At 49.3% G+C, this 23,511-nt stretch overlaps 1 protein-coding gene across 1 annotated transcript in view; it reads right to left on the bottom strand.

Annotated features, from left to right (window-relative positions):
* The window catches only part of LOC132403373 (dynein axonemal heavy chain 3-like), a 990,878-nt gene that overhangs the window by 22,485 nt on the left and 944,882 nt on the right, over positions 1–23,511 (bottom strand). Inside the window, exons 67-69 of the mRNA XM_059986790.1 lie at positions 17,285–17,377; positions 16,431–16,529; positions 8,249–8,431 (exon numbers count right to left, since the gene is read on the bottom strand). Coding sequence (XP_059842773.1) covers positions 8,249–8,431; positions 16,431–16,529; positions 17,285–17,377 — 375 coding nt within the window. The remainder of the gene's footprint in view (positions 1–8,248; positions 8,432–16,430; positions 16,530–17,284; positions 17,378–23,511) is intronic.

Raw genomic sequence — 23,511 nt, 5'->3', positions numbered from 1 at the left:
CTGTATTCCCCACACTGTCCCAATCTCTCCAGTGGTCACAGTATTTTCCACACTATCCCATTCTCCCCCACATTCACTGTATCTCAACACTGTCCCATTCTCCCCTGAAGTCTCTGTATTCCCCCCACTGTCCCAATCTCCCTAGTGGTCACAATATTCCCCACACTGTCCCATTTCCCCTGGGTTTACTGTATCCCCACACTGTCCCATTCTCACCCGTGGTCTCTATATTCCCCACACTATACCATTCTTCCCTATGGTCACTGTATTCCCCACACTGTCCCATTTCCCCTGGGTTTACTGTATCCCCACACTGTCCCATTCTCCCCTGTGGTCACTGTATTTCCTACGCTGTCCCATTCTCCTCTATGGTCACTGCATCTCAACACTGTCCCATTCTCCCCTGCAGTCTCTGTACTCCCCACACTGTCCCATTCTCCCCTGCAGTCTCTGTACTCCCCACACTGTCCCATTCTCCCCTGCAGTCTCTGTATTCCCCACACTGTCCCATTTTGCCCTGCGGTCACTTTATTCCCCAAACTGTCCCATTTCCCACTCGTTCACTGTATCCGCACTGTCCCATTCTCCCCTGCAGTCACTGTATTCCCCACACTGTCCCATTCTCCCCCATGGTCTCTATATTCCCCACACTATCCCATTCTCCCCTGCTTTCTCTGTATTCCCCACACTGTCCCATTCTCCCCAGTGGTCACAGTATTTCCCACACTGTCCCATTCTCCCCCATGGTCTCTATATTCCCCACACTATCCCATTCTCCCCTGCTTTCTCTGTATTCCCCACACTGTCCCATTCTCCCCCATGGTCTCTATATTCCCCACACTGTCCCATTCTCCCCTGCTTTCTCTGTATTCCCCACACTGTCCCATTCTCCCCAGTGGTCACTGTATTCCCCACACTGTCTCATTCTCCCTAGTGGTCACAGTATTTCCTACACTGTGCCATTCTTGCCCGCGGCCACTGTATTCCCACACTGGCCGATTCTTCCCTGTGGTTCCAGTATTCCCCACACTGTCGCATTCTCCCCAGTGGTCACTGTATTCCCCACACTGTCCCATTCTCCCCAGTGGTCACAGTATTTCCCATACTATCTCATTCTCCCCAGCAGTCACTGTATTCCCCACACTGTCCCATTTCCCATGCATTCACGGTATCTCCACACTGTCCCATTCTCCCCTGTGTTCACTGTATCCCCACACTGTCCCATTCTCCCCCATGGTCACTGTATCTCAACACTGTCCCAATCTCCCCAGTGGTCACAGTATTTTCCACACTATCCCATTCTCCCCCACATTCACTGTATTACCCACACTGTCCCATTCTCCCCTATGGTGACTGCATCTCAACACTGTCCCATTCTCCCCTGAAGTCTCTGTATTCCCCACACTGTCCCATTCTCCCTAGTGGTCACAATATTTCCCACACTGTCCCATTCTCCCCTACAGTCACTGTATCTCAACACTGTCCCATTCTCCCCCGCAGTCTCTGTATTCCCCACACTGTCCCATTCTCCCCAGTGGTCACAGTATTTTCCACACTATCCCATTCTCCCCTATGGTGACTGCGTCTCAACACTGTCCCATTCTCCCCTGTGGTCACTGTATTCCCCACACTGTCCCATTCTCCCCCATGGTCACTGTATCTCAACACTGTCCCATTCTCTTCCGCAGTCTCTGTATTCCCCACACTGTCCCAATCTCTCCAGTGGTCACAGTATTTTCCACACTATCCCATTCTCCCCCACATTCACTGTATTTCCCACACTGTCCCATTCTCCCCTACAGTCACTGTATCTCAACACTGTCCCATTCTCCCCTGAAGTCTCTGTATTCCCCCCACTGTCCCAATCTCCCTAGTGGTCACAATATTTCCCACACTGTCCCATTCTCCCCTACAGTTACTGTATCTCAACACTGTCCCATTCTCACCCGTGGTCTCTATATTCCCCACACTATACCATTCTTCCCTATGGTCACTGTATTCCCCACACTGTCCCATTTCCCCTGCATTCACTGTATCCCCACACTGTCCCATTCTCCCCTGTGGTCGCTGTATTCCCCACACAGTCCCATTTCCCACGCCTTCACTGTATCTCCACACTGTCCCATTCTCTCCTGCGGTCACTGTATTCCCCACACTGTCCCATTTCCCATGCGTTCACAGTATCTCCACACTGTCCCATTCTCTCCTGCGGTCACTGTATTCCCCACACTGTCCCATTCTCTCCTGCGGTCTCTGTATCTCCACACTGTCCGATTCTCTCCTGCGGTCTCTGTATCTCCACATTGTCCCATTCTCCTTTGCGGTCACTGTATTCCCCACACTGTCTCATTTCCCATGCGTTCACTGTATCTCCACACTGTCACATTCTCCCCTGCTTTCAACGTATCCCCACACTGTCCCATTCTTCCCTATGGTTAATGTATTCCCCATACTGTCCCATTCTCATCCGTGTTCTCTATATTCCCCACACTATACCAATCTTCATTATGGTCACTGTATTCCCCACACTGTCCCATTTCCCCTGCGGTCACTGTATCTCCACACTGTCCCATTCTCTCCCGTGGTCACTATTCCCATATTGTCCCATTTTCCTTTGCGGTCACTGTATTCTCCACACTCTATCATTCTCCCCCATAGTCACTGTATTGCACACACTGTCCCATTCTCCCCCACGATCACTGTATTCCCCACACTGTCCGATTCTTCCCTGTGGTCCCAGTATTCCCCACACTGTCCCATTACCCACAGAGGCGTCGGAGTTCCTCTGCCACACCATTCTATCACCCTGCCTGGCAATGATCGTCAGCCTCAGGATGGGCTCTGAACAGCACTTCTCCAGTCCAGACACCACAGGAGACTGAGACTGACACTAAACAGCATGCTGGTGCAGGAAGGACGCATGCTTGCCTACCCAGCCGCAAACCAGCGTCTCCTGACCATCCAGCCCCAGTGCCCATAACCCTTCCAGAATTAGTTCTCCCAGTTCCCCAGCTGGACTGCTGGGAAGCCACTGACCACAAAATGGTGCTGTTCCTTCTTCAATCTGCACAGACAAAACCTCAGGGTTTTCCTGAGTATCTACAGCTCCAGTATAAATACCGAATTCCAGGTAATACACTGCCATTGTGTTCCTTTTCTACACCCAGCACCCTGCCATCCCCCATTCTGTTTCTCAGACTCACCTCCCGGTTACTCTGCCCTCCACACCTCCCTGTCTGGTCTCACCTCTCCTCCACACCTCCCCCACCCGTTCTCACCTCTCCTTGGGAAGTGGCCTGTTCGAGGGAAGTGCCTGGTGTGAAAAGTGCTAGTCTTTGGCTCGAGAGTCTTCGGCGAGGAGACTACGCCAGGCACAATTGCAGAGGGTGAAGACATGACCGCTAAGCTGATTCAGTATGCTACGTGCATGATGTGGGGGGTCAGGGACACTGATGGTGCCCCCAGCTGCTACAGCTGTGGAAAGTGTGTCCAGATTCAGCTTCTGAAGGAGCATGTTGCAGCACTGAAGAAAGAACTGGATGACCTCAGGTTTATCTGCGAAAACGAGAGTTTTCTGGACAGGACCTACAGTGAGGTCGTTACACCAAGGATACCGGAAGAGAGAAAGGGGGTGACGATGAGGAAGGGAAGGATGCTTGAAGTACGGGAGACCCCAGGGGATGTACCTCTCGTAAACAGGTTCACCCTCTTGGGAGCTGTCAGGACAGAAGATACTGCCAGTCTGAGAGGCAGACAGGTCTGAGAGCCAAAAATTGGTGCAGAAACAGGGCCGAGGAGTCAGACATCAGGAAGAGCCGTGGTAGTAGGGGACTCCATAGTAAGAGGTACGGAAAGGGGTTTCTGTGGCAACGGGCGAGATTTAAGGATGGTGTGTTGCCTCCCTGGTGCAAGGATCCAGGACATTACGGACCGATTGCAGGGAATCCTCAAAGGTGAAGGTGAACAGCCGGAAGTGGTAGTGCACAAATGACATTGGGAAGAAGAGGAAGGATATCCCGCAGCGGGACTTCAGAGAACTTGGAAGAAGGCTGAAAAGCAGGACTTCCAGGGTGGTTATCTCTGGTTTGCTTCCAGTTCCTCGTGCTGGAGAGGGCAGGAACAGGGAGATAATCGATCTGAATGCGCGGCTGAGGAAATGGTGCAGGAAGCAAGGATTTACATTCTTGGACCACTGGGATCTGTTTTGGGGTAGGGATGAATTGTACAAAAGGGATGGGTTGCACCTTAATAGGCAGGGAACCAGCATTCTGGCAGACAGGTTTGCCACTGCAACACGGATATGTTTAAACTAAGTAGTGGGGGGGGGGGAGGGGATGAACTGGAAATATAAGGATGGAGTTAAAGGGAAAGTGAAAATAAGAGAAGTTAAAAAGGACAACAGAATCAATGGAGTAGAAAGCTCAAGAAGAGAGCATACAGTATGGCCAAGTGAAATAGGAATTGATATGAAAGGAGAGGGGAGTACCGAATTAAAAGTATTATATATGAATGCACGAAGTACAAGGAATAAATTAGATGAGCTTGAGGCTCAGTTGGAAATTGGCAAGTATGATGTTGTGGGAATAACTGAGACATGGCTTCAAGCGGACAGGGCCTGGGAAATTAATATTCAAGGATATACATCTTATCGAAAGGACAGACTGACTGGAAGAGGGGGTGGGGTGGCTCTGTTGGTGAGGAATGATATTCAGTCCCTTGCGAGGGGGGACATAGAATCTGGGGATGTAGAGTCAGTATGGATAGAACTGAGAAATTCTAAGGGTCGAAAGACCCTAATGGGAGTTATCTACAGGCCCCCAAACAGCCTGTTTGTAGGGTGTAAGTTGTATGAAGAGTTAAAATTGGCATGTCGCAAAGGTAATGATAGAGTTGTCATGGGGGATTTCAACATGCAGGTAGACTGGGAGAATCAGAATGGTACTGGACCCCAAGAAAGGGAGTTTGTGGAGTGCCTCCGAGACGGATTCTTAGAACAGCTTGTACTGGAGCCTACCAGGGAGAAGGCAATTCTAGATTTAGTGTTATGCAATGAACTGGATTTGATCAGGGACCTCGAGGTAAAGGAACCATTAGGCGGTAGTGACCATAATATGATACGTTTTAACCTACAATTTGAGAAGGAGAAGGGACAATCTGATGTGTCAGTATTACAGTTGAACAAAAGGGAACTATGAAGCTATGAGGGAGGAGCTGGCCAAAGTTCAATGGAACAATACCCTAGCAGGGAAGACAGTGGAACAGAAATGGCAGGTATTTCTGGGAATAATGCAGAAGGTGCAGGATCGGTTCATTCCAAAGAGGAAGAAAAATCCTAAGGGGAGTAAGGGGAGGCCGTGGCTGACGAGGGAAGTAAAGGGCAGTATAAAAATAAAAGAGAAGAAGTATAACATAGCAAAGATGAGCGGGAAACCGGAGGACTGGGAAGCTTTTAAAGAGCAACAGAAGATAACAAAAAAGGCAATATGCCAAGAAAAAATGAAGTACAAAGGTAAACTAGCAAAGAATATAAAGGAGGATAGTAAAAGCTTCTTTAGGTATGTGAATAGCAAAAAAATAGTTAAGACCAAAATTGGGCCATTGAAGACAGAAACAGGTGAATTTATTATCGGGAACAAGGAAATGGCAGATGAGTTGAACAGGTACTTTGGATCTGTCTTCACTAGGGAAGACACAAACAATCTCCCAGATGTAATAGTGGCCAAAGGAACTAGGGTAAAGGATGAACTGAAGGAAATTTACATTAGGCAAGAAATGGTGTTGGATAGACTGTTGAGTCTGAAGGCTGATAAGTCCCCAAGACCTGATGGTCTGCATCCCAGAGTACTTAAAGAGGTGTCTCTAGAAATCGTGGACGCATTGGTAATCATTTTTCAATGTTCTATGGATTGAGGAACATTTCCTGCTGATTGGAGGGTGGCTAATATTGTTCCACTTTTCAAGAAAGGAGGGAGAGAGAAAACAGGGAATTATAGACCGGTTAGCCTGACGTCAGTGGTGGGAAAGATGCTGGAGTCAATTATAAAAGAGGAAATTACAACACATTTGGATAGCAGTAGAAGGATCAGTTCGAGTCAGCATGGATTTATGAAGGGAAAATCATGCTTGACTAATCTTCTGGAGTTTTTTGAGGATGTAACTATGAAAATGGACAAGGGAGAGCCAGTGAATGTAGTGTACCTGGACTTCCAGAAAGCTTTTGATAAAGTCCCACTTAGGAGATTAGTGGGCAAAAGTAGGGCACATGGTATTGGGGGCAGAGTACTGACATTGATTGAAAATTGGCTGGCTGACAGGAAACAAAGAGTAGTGATTAACGGGTCCCTTTTGGAATGGCAGGCTGTGACCAGTGGGGTACCGCAAGGTTCAGTGCTGGGGCCACAGCTGTTTACAATATACATTAATGATTTAGATGGATGAAGGGATTAAAAGTAACATTAGCAAATTTGCTGATGACACAAAGCTGGGTGGCAGTGTGAAATGTCAGGAGGATGTTATGAGAATGCAGGGTGACTTGGACAGGTTGGGTGAGTGGACAAATGTATGGCAGATGCAGTTTAATGTGGATAAATGTGAGGTTATCCACTTTGGTGGCAAGAACAGGAAGGCAGATTACTATCTAAATGGAGTCAAGTTAGGAAAAGGGGAAGTACAACGAAATCTTGGTGTTCTTGTACATCGGTCAATGAAAGCAAGCATGCAGGTACAGCAGGCAGTGAAGAAAGCTAATGGCATGCTGGCTTTTATATTGAATTGAGTATAGGAGTAAAGAGGTCCTTCTGCAGCTGTACAGGGCCCTGGTGAGACCCCACCTGGAGTACTGTGTGCAGTTTTGGTCTCCAAATTTGAGGAAGGACATTCTTGCTATTGAGGGAGTGCAGTGTAGGTTCACAAGATTAATTCCTGGAATGGCGGGTCTGTCATATGTTGAAAGATTGGAGCGACTGGGCTTGTATACACTGGAATTTAGAAGGATGAGAGGGGATCTGATTGAAACATATAAGATTATTAAGGGATTGGACATGCTGGAGGCAGGAAACATGTTCCCACTGATGGGTGAGTCCAGAACTAGAGGCCACAGTTTAAGAATAAGGGGTAGGCCATTTAGAACAGAGATGAGGAAAAACTTTTCCACCCAGAGAGTGGTGGATAAGTGGAATGCTCTGCCCCAGAAGGCAGTGGAGGCCAAGTCTCTGGATGCATTCAAGAGAGAGTTAGATAGAGTTCTTATAGATAGCAGGGTCAAGGGATATGGGGAGAGGGCAGGAATGGGGTACTGATTGTGCATGATCAGCCATGATCACAGTGAATGGCAGTGCTGGCTAGAAGGGCCAAATGGCCTACTCCTGCACCTACTGTCTATTGTCTATTGTCCTCACTTATCCCTTTTCACCTCTCCTCCCTTCTCCTGCCCTACCTTTTCCCCATGAAACGTCACCAGCCCATTCAGTCCTGCTGCCCCCACACAAACTCTGTTCGACTCACCAACATCCCCCGTGCGTTTGTGTTGCTCTGGGTTTCAGCACCTGCATAGCCTGGTGTCCCTACCCCAGGTGACTGAAACCCAGCAATACATTGGTCAGAATCCCTGGGGTCTCTGGGCTTCGAGTCCCATGTGTAGTGCTTTCTAGGGTCAGTAATCAGACAAGTTTTTAGATCAGGGAGTCAATGGGAGTGAAGGTTGTAACATCTTCGGATCAGATTTCCTGGGATCATCCCTTGGATCTGTCTCTCCGATCCTCCTGCCAGAGGAATGTGGTGAAACGTACAGGGAATAGGGGAATAGGAAGCTCAGCCTGACTCTGTGACCAGAGATGGAACAGTGCAGGACATCTCAAAATACAGGGCCTCCCACTCTCCTCCCCACCTCTGCCCTTTGCCTCTTGACCCCAGCCTCTGCTTCTGACCTGTTCTCCAGTCCCTTTACCCAGATCCTGCCCTAATCCCTTGATCCAACTACAAACCCATGCCTCAGCTCCCTGATCCCTGCCTGCTGAAGCATGACCACAGCCCCTGCCCCTGCTCAAGCCCAGACCCTATCCTGATTCATGACCCTTGCCCCTGCCCCAGTCCCCACCGGTGAGCACCCAGGTACTGTGAGTGTGTGTGCGAGGTTGAAGTGGGGGCTCCAGGTAAGCTGCCCCAGCAGTCTTGATCCCCATATCCCTCACAAGACTCACCAAAATGGGATGGGGCCCTTACATGACAGCCCCCAGGGTGGCGTACGTACCTTGCCCACAAGCATACTGTCAAACATGGCTTCCAGCTGGGTGGACAGGAGGGCCAGGCCGCAGGTGGCTCTGCTGATGTCTGTCAGACTGTCTCTGACCACAGAGAGCAGGAGGTTAAAGCGCGACAGCTCCTGGATCAGAACCGTGTTCATCGACTCTCCGTAACTGATGGGGAACTGGCCCTGAGGGGGAATTACATCTCAGTGTCAGCAGGGAAGGCAGGCAAGACAGACGCTGCTACCCCTATACTGAGCCAGTGTGCACCCACTCCACGCCCGGCTTCCACCTCCCACTGTAGGAGAGCCTAGTGCAGCTGGGACTGGGTGTAACATGAGCAACACTGGGGAGTTCAACCTAGACCAGGGGTCGGCAACGTTTACCACTGAAAGAGCCAATATGGACCCATTTCCCACAGAAAAGAAAACACTGGGAGCCACAAAACCCGTTTGACATTTAAAATGAAATAACACTGCATACAACGGGTTTTTTTTTGCCTTTATGCTATGTATAAACAAACTATAATGTGTTGCATTTATGAAATTGATGAACTCCTGCAGAGAAAACGAAATTACATTTCTGCATGCAACAAAAACATTTTGAACTCCGAAAAAAAGACGTTGGGTTGAAGGTTACTCCATAGTTAGCCTACCTTGGATCGAAGAATTAAAAGAAAGTGCGCACTAGCGGGTGTCAGGCATTGGCAGTGGTGATGTATATTAATAGCGATAAAAAACACGTTGTAGCGGTGTGCTACACGCAGCGCTAAAATAAAGACACTGCAGTCAAGGTAACTTTATTCGAACTAAACAGCCTTGCTTTAAAGGCTCCCTCAACCCGTCCCCGTGGGCGCGGATGCTCCAAAAAACACGTACTCACAAACCCCCGTAGGCTATCTCCCTTAGCCGGAACGGTGGCTAATTGTGAGCCGGTTCGGATGTGCCAGGAAATGGGGTCTCCATAACGTTTTTAGATTGTCCAAGATCACCATAATCTTCAAATTTCGAATTACATTTCAAAAACTAACAAACCACGGGGAGCCGCAGCACAGAGATGAAAGAGCCATATGCGGCTCCGGAGCCGCGGGTTGCCGACCCCTGACCTAGTCAGGGATCTGAGGGAGCAGCCTCAGAGTACAGGCACATCCCTTCAGAACCGAGATGAGGAGAAATTCCTTCAGCCTGCGGGTGCTGAGTGTGTGCTCAATTGCCACAGAAGGCTGTGGAGGGCAGGTTATCTACGACAGAGATTGAGAGGTTCTTGACTGATAAGGGGGTTAAGGGCTACAGGCAGAAGGCAGGAGGATAGGATTAAAAAATCAATCATAATTGACTTGGTGGGCTGAATGGCCTAGATTAGCTCCCTAATCTGTGGTGTAATACACTACAGTTGGGAACAGAGCATAATCTGAAAGGGCTTAACCCACTAACCTGATCTTGAACCCCACTGCAGACAGACAGGTTTTACTATATTCAACAACCACCTCCCCACCCCTCCCAACATCCACTTTCTGTTGACATTCCATAAACTCCAGCAAATGGTGTCATCTAGATGAAGGCAGTATCTATGACTGTGCATTCACCTGCACCTTCACCTCACTCTGTGGTGCAGAGCACACTAGCCAAAGTTTGGCACCATTGGTCCTCTGGTGTGGACAGACCAAAGACCGTCTTTGCACAGACAGTCTGGGAAGGAGCTGGGACAGTGTTCCTGTACATGCCTCAGACCCAGACAGGCTTATCCTGCTCAGTAATCACCAGTCACTGATTGTTGTTGATTGAGAGTGGTCCAAAAAAGCTTCCAAGAATAAGTCATGAAATTATAGTGATCCTGACATCAGAATTGGGTAAATTATTGGAACTTCTTCTAAGGGACCAGGTACATAGGTTTTTGCATAGACAGGGCCTGGTTAGGGATACTCAACATGGTGCATGGTAAACTGCATCTAACCAATCTTAGAGAGTCTCTGGAGGAGATTATCAGGAAAGTTGATGAAGGAAAGGCAGTGGACCACATACAAAATGTTGGAGGAACTCAGCAGGTAAGGCAGTGGATGTTGTCTACATGAACTTTAGCATGGCCTTTAGCACGTCCTGCATGGAAAGCTGGTTCAGTTGCTTGACATTCAGGATGAAGTAGTAACTTTGATTAGCAGAGAAACCAAGGAGTGGTAGTAGAGGGTTGCTCAGTGTTGGGTCCATTGTTGTTTGTCATCTATATCAACGATCTGGATGGTAATGTAGTTAACTGGATCAGCAAATTTGTGGATGATACCAAGATTCGAGGTGTAGTGGACAATGAGGAAGATTATCAAAACATGCAGCAGGATCTGGACCAGCTGGAAAAATAGGCTGACAAATGGCAGATGGAATTTAAAGCAGACTAGTATGAGGTCTTGCACTTCAATCGGACCAAACAGGGTCGGTCTTACACAGAGAACGGTAGGGCACTGAGGAGTGTGGTAGAACAGAGAGATCAGGGAATACAGGTCCATAATTCCTTGAAAAGAGGTTGACAGATTCTTGATTAGTAAGGGTGTCAAAGATTACAGGGTGAAGGCAGGAGAATGAGGTTGAGAGGAATAATAAATCAGCCATGAATGAATGGTGGAGTAGACTTGATAGACCGAATGGCCTAATTCTGCTCCTATGTCCTATGACAGGTAAATAGGATAGTAGGGAGCTTTCATAAACCAAAGTACTGAGAACACAAATTGTGATATTACACTGAAGTTGTACAAGACATTAGTGAGGCCATGTTTGGAGTATTGCAGTTCTAGACACCTACCTGCATGAAACATATCAATAAGACTGAAAAAGTACAGAGAAAATTCAGGGAAAGTTTGAACAGGTTGGGACATTTTTCCCTGAAGTGCAGGAGAATGTGGGGAGATTTGATGGAGGCATACAAAATTACGAGGATACAGACAGGGTAAATGCAAACAGGGGTTCAGTGAGACTAGAACTGGAGGTCATTGGTTAAGGGTAAAAGATGAAATATTTAAAGGAAAAATGAGGGTAATGTGAGTGTGGAATGAATTGCTTGTAGAAGTGGTGGATGTGGGTTTGATCAAGAGAAGTTTGGATAAGTACATGGGTGGAAGGAGTATGGAGGGCTCTGGTCAGATGGCACTAGACTGAAGGGCCTGTCTGTGTTTTAGTTCTCTCTGACAACATGTAGTGTGGCTTCTGTGCTGTAGTGCTCTCTGACAGGCAGGTAGGCAGAGGGGGTGGGGTAGCTCTGTTGGTAAAAAATGAAATCAAATCCTTAGAAAGAGATGACATAGGATTGGAAGATGTATAGTCCTTGTGGGTAGAGTTATGAAACTGCAAGGGTAAAAAGACCCTGATTGAGTTATATACAGGCCTGCAAACAGTAGCCAGGATGTGGGAGATAGAAATCAGAATGGTGTTGGATCCCAAGAGAAAATTTGTAGAATGCCTTTTAGAGCAGTTTGTGGTTGAGCCTATGAAAGGAAAGGCTATTTTGGATTGGGTGCTGTGTAAAGAACCAGATTTGATTAGGGAGCTTGAGGTAGAAGAATCTCAATGGCAGTGATCATATTATGATAGACCTTGCCCTGCAATTTCAGAGGGAGAAGCTAAAGTCAGATGTATCAGTATTATAGTAGAGTAAAGGGAATTAGAGGCAGGAGAGAGGAGTTGGCCAAAATTGATTGGAAAAGAACACTGGCAGGGATGATGGCAGAACAGAGGCGCAGGATTGATACATCCCAAAGAAGAAGAAGAATATTCTAAAGTCAGGATGATAAAATAATGCCCAGTGTCTGTGTCTATCCCTTGAAGAAGAGTCCTGGCTCAGTGCCTGAGTTGAAGGCGAGTCCTGGCTTGATGTTCATGCCCAGTGTCCGTGTCTATCCCTCAAAGAAGAGTCCCAGCTCTGTGTCTGAGTTGAAGGCGGAGTTCTGCCTTGACATTCCTGTCCTATGTTTGGTGTCCACGTTCTGGCTGCGGCGATCCAAGTTCCCAGTCTCCAGGTCCAAGGTCCGCGGCGGTCTCAGTCATGGCCACGACGATCCAAGTTCCTAATGTCTAAGTCCAAGGACCGCGGCGATCCAAGTTCCCAGTCTCCAGGTCCAAGGTCCGCGGCGGTCTCAGTCATGGCCACGACGATCCAAGTTCCTAATGTCTAAGTCCAAGGTCTGCGGCGATCCAAGTCCCTAGTCTCCTAATCCGAATTCATGTTCCTCTTTGTCCTCCTTGACTTCCTGGTTCTCTGTGTAGCAAATAATAAACGGTATTTTATTGAACCTAAGAAAGACGTGTTTGTGTCCTGCTTGTGGGTCCTCTCCCAGCATCCTTGCCTTCACCTTGTGACATGGGGGAACAAGGAAATGGCAGATGAACTAAATAAATGTTTTGCATCAGTCATTACTGTGGAAGACACTAGCAGAATGCCAGAAATTCAGGAGTGTCAGGGGCAGAAGTGAATGTAGTTGCTATTACTATGGAGAAAGTGCTTGGGAAGCTGAAAGACCTGATGGTAGACAAGTCACCTGAATCAGATGGACTACACCCCAGGGTTCTGAAAGAGGTGTCTGAAAAGATTGCAGAAGTACTATATTGGTAATGATCTTTCAAGCATCACTAGGTTTAAGAATGGCTCTGGAATTGCAAATGTCACTCAACTCTTCAAGAGGGGAGGGAGGCAGAAGAAAGGAAATTATAGGGCAGTTATCCTGACCTCAGCAGTTGGGAAGATGTTGGAGTTAACTGTTAAGGATGAGGTCTCAGGATACTTGGAGGCACCTGATAAAATAGGCCAAAGTCAGTATAGTTTCCTTAAGGGAAAATATTGCATGACAAATCTGTTGAAATTCTTTGAGGAAATAACAAGTAGGGTAGACAAATGAGAATTGGTAGATGATGTATACATGGATTTTCATAAGGCTTTTGACGTAAGATTTCTTAAAAGATAAGAACCCATGGTATTACAGGAAAGATACTAGCGTGGTTAAAGCATTGGCTGATTGGCAGGAGGCAAAGAGAGAATGAAGGGAGCTTTTTCTGATTGGCTGTCAGTGTCTAGTGATGTTCTGTAGGAGTCGATGTTTTGGGACTACTTCTTTTCTCGTTATATGTCAATGATTTGGATGATGGAATTGATGGTTTTGTGGCCAAATTTGCAGACGATACAAAGATAAATGGAAGGGTAGGAAGCAGGGAGTCTGCAGAAGGGCAGACAGATTGGGAAAATGGGCAAGGAAGTGGCAGTTGAAATATAGTGTAGAGAAATGTATGGTCATGCACTTAGGTAGAAGGAATAAAGCTGTAGACTACTTTCTAAACAGGGAGAAAATTAAAAAAATCTGAGATGCAAGCCTGTATGCAGGATTCATTAAAGATTAATTTGCAGGTTAAGTTAGTGGTAAGGAAGGCAAATGCAATGTTAGCATTCATTTCAAAAGGACTAGAATATAAAAGCAAGGATGTATACACCAAGTGAGGCTTTATAAAGTACTAGCGAGGCCTCACTTGGAGTACTGAGAGCAGTTTTAGGCCCCTTATCCAAGAAATGATATGCTGACATCAGAGAGAATTCAGAGGGAGATTCATGAGCAAACATGAGGAAATCTGCAGATGCTGAAAATTCAAACATCACACACAAAATGCTGGTGGAACACAGCAGGCCAGGCAGCATCTATAAGGAGAAGCACTGTCGATGTTTCGGGCCGAGACCCTTCGTCAGGACTAACTTAAAGGAAAGATACTAAGAGATTTGAAAGTAGTGGTTCCTTTCAGTTAGTCCTGACGAAGGGTCTCGGCCTGAAACGTCGACAGTGCTTCTCCTTATAGATGCTGCCTGGCTTGCTGTGTTCCACCAGCATTTTGTGTGTGTTTTTTGGAGATTCATGAGAATGATTTTGGGAATTAAAGGGTTATCGTATGAAGTGTTTTTGATTGCTCTGTGCTTAAAGTCACTGGAATTTATAAGAATGAGGGGCGATCTCATTGAAACCTATTGAAAGTTGAAAGGCCTAGATAGAGTGGATGTGGAGAGGATGTTTCCTATACTGAGGTAGTCTGGAATCAGAGGGCACAGTCTCAGAATAGAGGGATATCCATCTGAAATGGAGATCAGCAAGAATTTCTTTAGCCAGAGGGTGGCGAATGTGTGGAATTTGTTGCCACAGGCAGCTGTGGAGGCCAAATCACTGGGTATATTTAAGGTGAAGGTTGTTACGTTCTTGATTAGTCAGGGCATGAAAGGTTATTGGGAGAAGCCAAGAGAATGGGTTTGAGAAGGGAAATGGCTCAGCTATGTTGACACGGTGGAGAATGGGCCAAATCCCCTAATTCCCTATCTCCTAATTATGGAGATAATCTGGGGAGTTCAGAGATAGTTACCAGTGGTTAGTGATGGGCATAGTAGTCAGTGGTAAACTGTAATAGTCAACAGTGGTTGGTCATAGTCAGCGCTGGTCAATGATGGTTGTTGACTTCAGGAGGGCGCGGAGCAACCACTCTCCGCTGAACATCGACGGCTCCTCGGAAGAGATCGTTAAGAGCACCAACTTTCTTGGTGTTCATCTGGCGGAGAATCTCACCTGGTCCCTCAACACCAGCTCCATAGCAAATTAAGCCCAACAGTGTCTCTACTTTCAGCAAAGGCTGAGGAAAGTCCATCTCCCCCCCCCCCCCCCCCACCATGCTCATCACATACTGCAGAGGTTGTATTGAGAGCATCCTGAGTAGCTGCATCACTGCCTGGTTCAGAAGTTGCACCATCTCAGATTGCAAGACCCTGCAGTGGACAGTGAGGTCAGCTGAGAAGATCATCAGGATCTCTCTTCTCGCCATTACAGACATTTACACTACACGCTGCATCTGCAAAGCAAACAGCATTATGAAGGACCCCACATACCCCTCATACAAACTCTTCTCCCTCCTGCCATTTGGGAAAAGGCACTGAAGCATTCGGGCTCTCACAACCAGACTATGAAATAGTTTCTTCCCCCAAGCCATCAGACTCCTCAATACCCAGAGCCTGGACTGACACCAACTTACTACCCTCTACTGTGCCTATTGTCTCGTTTATTATTTATTGTAATGCCTGCACTGTTTTGTACACTTTATGCAGTAGCTCTGTAGTCTAGTGTAGTTTTTTTTTCTGTGTTGTTTTTACGTAGTTCAGTGTAGTTTTTGTATTGTTTCAATTAGCACCATGGTCCTGAAAAACGTTGTCTCATCTTTATTGTGTACTGTACCAGCAGTTATGGTCAAAATGACAATAAAAAGTGACTTGACTTGATTTGATTTGATAATTTGCTAGTAGTTAATGAAGAATAATCAGTTTAACAGGTTAGGCAAAAATCAAATTAGTAAAGGGGTCTTACTCCCATCATCTAGTCTGGCAACTTGAGGGCAATGTCAGGGAACCCTTCCTTGTTCAGAGGGGCTGTGAATAGTGTAGGGGCTGGGTTAATTTAAACTGACACGGTTTGTCTCAGTACTGACACCCACCCTGTCCACATTCATGGGCATTCACCCCACCCTAATAGACCGAATTCTTACCCTAATGCCCACACCCCACCCTAACACACACCACCCCAACATACACACACCTACCTTACCACAGAAGCACATGTATATACACGCACACACAAAATCCACCTTAGCATATGCCCACTCACGCTGACATATAAACCTTATGCTGACATGCACAAACACTATACCCTAATAGACATGCGTTTGAGTACTCCAGTCTGATACACATGTGAGTACTCCAGCCTGATACACATGTGAGTACTCCAGCCTGATACACATGTGAGTACTCCAGCCTAACGCTCTCATTGGACCCCAACATGCACCAATGCCAGACAAGAGGTGTACACTTGCCCTTCTTTAGCTCAGAAACATTCGTACACCGCCCCACCCGCCAACCCCCTGTGGTATTTCTGATCCAGGTCTGGAGAGACCAGGGGTATAGACTGTAAATAAGAGACTCCCCAGCAATGATCCCTGTCAAACAGCAGTTCTAGTTCCCTGGGTGACAGGTCGGAGATGCTCAGAATACAATGACTGCAACAGGGAGGAACTTCAAGCTTCAGAGGGCGAAGATTTGCAAACATTCCATTTCAGTGACCTTTCCCAGCTAAGAACTTCAGGCATTGACACTGAAAAGTCAAATAATACAGTTCCTTATCTGCGGGTTATTCCTCACCATGACATCCTCAATTTCAAAGTCAGGAGGTATTTTGGACAGAACATCCGTGGCCAGTTCCTGGACAATCTCGCTTGCCGATCTGTCTCCTCCATTTACCTACAGTGGAAGTAAACTGGAGATCATTAAAAAAAAGCCCAACCAGCTGGCAGACAAAGTAACTTGCGCTCCAGAATGGACAAGCACCAGGTCTGGATGAGTCCCATCTGCAGAGGTGCAGTCCTCTGCAGAGGTGCAGTCCACAGCAACAAACAAACTTCTCTCCACAGTTGCAACAGGATGGGGGGGGGTGTCTGGGGACTGCTCCCCTTTATTTCTGCTTCTCAGAGGGCTGTGACCGAGTCGGGAGCACGTGAAATACTAAAAGTGGAGTCAGATCCAATTTTGTAATATCTGTGATGGGAAGTGGGAGGAAAGTTCGGGAAGAGGCCCGGGGTAGTCACACTAAATGGTGGGCAGGCTTGAAGGGCTGAGTGGACTTTTCTTACCCTTTTTTATTCTGAGAACAGATCCTATGGTGCGTTCGATGAGCACTTCAGACTGATATTCTCAGCTCAGGCGAGTGGTCTCCATCTACCCTCTGAGAAAGTTTCACTAGCTCTCTCTATTACTTTGTACAGACTTCTCTCGAAAAATGAAGATGATACACTTTTATCCCACCTCTGTTCCTGGAGTTGGAGTGGAGAGGCTGACTGTCGATAGTCTCACACCAAATCTCCAGTCAGAGCACAGGGACAGATGGTGGCCAGTTGATGGAGGAAGGCAACTGGGAGCACAGAGTGGTCAGAGAGAAAAGGTGTAGGGTCAGGTGGCATGTAGCCATGGGCTGCAGTCAGAGAGATGGGACCACTCACCTCTCTGGGCAGTGTGGTCAGGATCCCATCAAATAGCTCCTGCGTCTCCTTTTGTGCTTTCATTATATTTGCATTTTCATGCAACCCAAAGACCTGTGGGAAGAGAAACTTTACTTCAATGTATGCAGTTCAGGGAAAGGAGGTGGCCGGAGATATCTACATGGTTCATTGTTTGTTGCAGATCGGGGACTACCTGTCAATCTCCCCATGTCTTCTACCTGATCTCACCAGCCAACCCCCACAAACTCTCTTCCCAATCTTCCCTGCCAATCTCCACAAACCCTCTCCCCAATCTCCCCTGCCAACCTCCACAAACTCTCTTCCCAATCTTCCCTGCCAATCTCCCCATACCCTCTCCCCAATCTCCCCTGCCAATCTCCACAAACCCTCTCCCCAATCTCACCTGCCAGTCTCCACAAACCCTATCTCCAATGTCACCAACCAATCTCCACAAACCTTCTCCCCAATCTTCCCTGCCAATCTCCCCATACCCTCTCCCCAATCTCCCCATACCCTCTCCCCAATCTCTCCAGCCAATCTCCCCATACCCTCTCCCCAATCTTCCCTGCTAATCTCCCCATACCCTCTCCCCAATCTCACCTGCCAATCTCCACATACCCTCTCCCCAATCTCCCCTGCCAATCTCCACATACCCTCTCCCCAATCTCCCCATACCCTCTCCCCAATCTCCCCTGCCAACCTCCACATACCCTCTCCCCAATCTCCCCTGCCAACCTCCACATACCCTCTCCCCAATCTCCCCTGCCAAACTCCACAAACTCTCTTCCCAATCTTCCCTGCCAATCTCCCCATACCCTCTCCCCAATCTTACCTGCCAATCTCCACATACCCTCTCCCCAATCTCCCCATACCCTCTCCCCAATCTCCCCTGCCAATCTCCACAAACCCTCTCCCCAATCTCCCCTGCCAACCTCCACATACCCTCTCCCCAATCTCCCCTGCCAACCTCCACAAACTCTCTTCCCAATCTTCCCTGCCAATCTCCCCATACCCTCTCCCCAATCTCCCCTGCCAATCTCCACAAACCCTCTCCCCAATCTCACCTGCCAGTCTCCACAAACCCTATCTCCAATGTCACCAACCAATCTCCACAAACCTTCTCCCCAATCTTCCCTGCCAATCTCCCCATACCCTCTCCCCAATCTCCCCATACCCTCTCCCCAATCTCCCCATACCCTCTCCCCAATCTCTCCAGCCAATCTCCCCATACCCTCTCCCCAATCTTCCCTGCTAATCTCCCCATACCCTCTCCCCAATCTCACCTGCCAATCTCCACATACCCTCTCCCCAATCTCCCCTGCCAATCTCCACATACCCTCTCCCCAATCTCCCCATACTCTCTCCCCAATCTCCCCTGCCAACCTCCACATACCCTCTCCCCAATCTCCCCTGCCAACCTCCACATAGCCTCTCCCCAATCTCCCCTGCCAACCTCCACAAACTCTCTTCCCAATCTTCCCTGCCAATCTCCCCATACCCTCTCCCCAATCTCACCTGCCAATCTCCACATACCCTCTCCCCAATCTCCCCATACCCTCTCCCCAATCTCCCCTGCCAATCTCCACAAACCCTTTCCCCAATCTCACCTGCCAATCTCCACATACCTTCTCCCCAATCTCCCCTGCCAGTCTCCACAAACCCTATCTCCAATGTCACCAACCACAAACCTTCTCCCCAATCTTCCCTGCCAATCTCCCCATACCCTCTCCCCGATCTCCACATACCCTCTCCCCAGCCAATCTCCCCATACCCTCTCCCCAATCTCACCTGCCAATCTCCACATACCTTCTCCCCAATCTCCCCTGCCAGTCTCCACAAACCCTATCTCCAATGTCACCAGCCAATCTCCACAAACCTTCTCCCCAATCTTCCCTGCCAATCTCCCCATACCCTCTCCCCAATCTCCCCATACCCTCTCCCCAATCTCCCCAGCCAATCTCCCCATACCCTCTCCCCAATCTCCCCAGCCAATCTCCCCATACCCTCTCCCCAATCTCACCTGCCAATCTCCACAAACCTTCTCCCCAATCTCAACTGCCAATCTCCACAAACCTTCTCCCCAATCTCACCTGCCAATTTCCACAAACCTTCTCCCCAATCTCACCTGCCAATCTCCACATACCCTCTCCCCAATCTCCCCTGCCAATCTCCCCATACCCTCTCCCCAATCTCCCCTGCCAATCTCCACAAACCCTGTCCCCAATCTCACCTGCCAATCTCCCCATACCCTCTCCCCAAACTCCCCAGCCAATCTCCACAAACCCTCTCCCCAATCTCACTTGCCAATCTCCACAAACCCACTCCCCAATCTCACCTGCCAATCTCCACAAACCCACTCCCCAATCTCACCTGCCAATCTCCCCATACCCTCTCCCCAATCTCCCCTGCCAGTCTCCACAAACCCTCTCCCCAATCTCCCCTGCCAATCTCCACAAACCCTCTCACCAATCTCACCTGCCAATCTCCCCATACCCTCTCCCCAATCTCCCTTGCCAGTCTCCACAAACCCTATCTCCAATGTCACCAGCCAATACTTGGCAGCCCCTTCCTGACACCCACCACTCTCCATGTAAAATACTTGTCTCACACATCTCCCTTACACTTCCACACCTCTTCATAAATGCATGCCCTGTCATATTTGACATTTGTACCCTGTGGATAAAAGATTGTGGCTCCATCTGTGGCTCCTGTTATTTTATAAACATCAGTTGGGTCTCCCTTCAACATCTGCTGGTCCAGAGGAAACAAACATGTTTGCTCAGCCTCTCCTTACAGCACGTGGCCTCTAATCCAGGCAGCATCCCAGTAAACCTCTTACATATCCTCTCCAAAGCCTCCAGATCCTTCCTGTCCTGCTGAGTGATCTCGACCTGAAACAGCAACAGTCTGTTTCTCTCTACAGATGCTGGACATCTTCCGTGAGTTCCTTCATCATTTGATTTTCTTCAATTTCTGAAACCTCCCTCTCACCCGCACCTCAGGAATCTTCCCCTACTCCAACCCCAGCGGGTCACACAATACATGGCAGCTGAGAGAGCATTTCATCATAAACATAAACCAAGTTTTGACTATTCACTGTCAACATGATGCAATTCCTGTTGGGAACTTGCCCACTACTACAACCAACTACCTCCCCTCACCTTTCTTCCCAATCTCTTCCCCTCTTCCTACTCTCCTCTCCACCGCTCCCCCTTTGCTTCCCTTTTCACTCTTTCCCCTCTTTCTACTTGCCATCACTCACCATTCACCCACACAGCTTCCTCCCTCCACATCATGCCCTCTCCACTCGCACCAAACACCATTCTCCCACCTCCAGACCCACTCAGCTCCGTTGGCACCAACAGTAAATCAGGGTGAGATCTTCTGTCTGACAGTGTGACCTCCCACCCCCACTGATCACATCTCCTGTCTGACAGTGGGACCCCCCACCCCCACTGTTCACATCTCCTGTCTGACAGTGTGACCCCCAACCCCCACTGTTCACATCTCCTGTCTGACAGTGTGACCCCCCACACTGACTGTTCAGATCTCCTGTCTGACACTGTGACCCGCCATCCCGACCGTTCACATATCCTGTCTGACAGTGTGACCCCCCCACCCTGACTGTTCACACCTCCTGTCTGACAGTGTGACCCCCCACACTGACTGTTCAGATCTCCAGTCCGACACTGTGACCCGCCACCCCGACTGTTCACATCTCCTATCTGATAGTGCGACCCCCACCACCTCGACTGTTCACATCTCCTGTCTGACAGTGCGACCCCCTACCCCGACTGTTCACATCTCCTGTCTGACGGTGTGACCCCCCACCCCGACTGTTCACATCTCCTGTCTGACAGTGTGACCCCCCACCCCGAGTTTTCACATCTCCTGTCTGACAGTGTGACTCCCCCACCCCGACTGTTCACATCTCCTGTCTGACACTGTGACCCCCCCCACCCCGACTGTTCACATCTCCTGTCTGACACTGTAATCCCCACCCCGACTGTTCACATCTCCTGTCTGACACTGTAATCCCCACCCCGACTGTTCGCATATCCTGTCTGAAAGTGTGACCACCCCCACCCCGACTGTTCACATCTCCTGTTTTATAGTGCGACCCCCCCCAACCCGACTGTTCACATCTCCTGTCTGTGTGACCACCCCACCCCGACTGTTCACATCTCCTGTCTGACAGTGTGACCCCCCACACTGACTGTTCACATCTCATGTCTGACACTGTGACCCCCCCACACCGCCTGTTCACATCTCATGTCTGACACTGACACCCCCACCCCGACTGTTCGCATATCCTGTCTGAAAGTGTGACCACCACCACCCCGACTGTTCACATATCCTGTCTGATAGTGCGACCACCCCACCCCGACTGTTCACACCTCCTGTCTGATAGTGCGACCCCCCCACCCCGACTGTTCACATCTCCTGTCTGACAGTGTGACCCCCCCACCCCGACTGTTCACATCTCCTGTCTGACAGTGTGACCCCCCCCACCCCGACTGTTCACATCTCCTGTCTGACAGTGTGACCCCCCACCACGACTGTTCACATCTCCTGTCTGACAGTGTGACCCCCCCCACCCCGACTGGTCACATCTCCTGTCTGACACTGACCCCCCACCCTGACTGTTCACAGTTTCTGTCTGATAGCGTGACCCCCCAGCCCGAGTGTTCACATCTCCTGTCTGACACTGTGACCCACCAACCCGACTGTTGACAGCTCCTGTCTGACAGTATAACCCCCCTACCCCCACTGTTCACATCTCCTGTCTGACAGTGTGACCCCCCACCCCGACTGTTCACATCTCCTGCCTGATAGTGCGACCCCCCCACCCCGACTGTTCACATCTCCTGTCTGACACTGACCCCCTAGCCCGACTGTTCACATCTCCTGTCTGACTGTGTCACCCCCACCCCGACTGTTCACATCTCCTGTCTGACAGTGCGACCCCCCACCCCGACTGTTCACATCTCTTGTCTGACAGTGTGACCCCCCACCCCGACTTTTCACATCTCCTGTCTGACAGTGCGACCCCCTACCCCGACTGTTCACATCTCCTGTCTGACAGTGTGACCCCCCACACTGACTGTTCACATCTCCTGTCTGAGACTGTGACCCCCCCCACCCTGACTGTTCACATCTCCTGTCTGACACTGACCCCCTAGCCCGACTGTTCACATCTCCTGTCTGACTGTGTCACCCCCACCCCGACTGTTCACATCTCCGGTCTGACAGTGCGACCCCCCACCCCGACTGTTCACATCTCCTGTCTGACACTGTGACCCCCCCCACCCCGACTGTTCACATCTCCTGTCTGACACTGTAATCCCCACCCCGACTGTTCACATCTCCTGTCTGACACTGTAATCCCCACCCCGACTGTTCGCATATCCTGTCTGAAAGTGTGACCACCCCCACCCCGACTGTTCACATCTCCTGTTTTATAGTGCGACCCCCCCCAACCCGACTGTTCACATCTCCTGTCTGTGTGACCACCCCACCCCGACTGTTCACATCTCCTGTCTGACAGTGTGACCCCCCACACTGACTGTTCACATCTCATGTCTGACACTGTGACCCCCCCACACCGCCTGTTCACATCTCATGTCTGACACTGACACCCCCACCCCGACTGTTCGCATATCCTGTCTGAAAGTGTGACCACCACCACCCCGACTGTTCACATATCCTGTCTGACACTGTGACCCCCCACCCCGACTGTTCACATCTCCTGTCTGACAGTGTGACCCCCCCACCCCGACTGTTCACATCTCCTGTCTGACAGTGTGACCCCCCACCCCGACTGTTCACATCTCCTGTCTGACAGTGTGACCCCCCACCCCGACTGTTCACATCTCCTGTCTGACGGTGTGACCCCCCCCACCCCGACTGTTCACATCTCCTGTTTGATTGTGCGACCCCCCCACCCCGACTGTTCACATCTCCTGTCTGATAGTGCAACCCCCCACCCCGACTGTTCACATCTCTTGTCTGACAGTGTGACACCCCACCCCGACTTTTCACATCTCCTGTCTGACAGTGCGACCCCCTACCCCGACTGTTCACATCTCCTGTCTGACAGTGCGACCGCCCACCCCGACAGTTCACATCTCCTGTCTGACAGTGTGACCCCCCCACTCTGACTGTTCACATCTCCTGTCTGACAGTGTGACCCCCCCCACCCTGACTGTTCACATCTCCTGTCTCAC

Source organism: Hypanus sabinus, chromosome 13, assembly GCF_030144855.1.
Source record: "Hypanus sabinus isolate sHypSab1 chromosome 13, sHypSab1.hap1, whole genome shotgun sequence".
Lineage (NCBI taxonomy): Eukaryota > Metazoa > Chordata > Chondrichthyes > Myliobatiformes > Dasyatidae > Hypanus > Hypanus sabinus.
The sequence above is the reverse complement of the archived record's forward strand: the minus strand, read 5'-3'. Positions and strand labels throughout refer to the sequence as shown.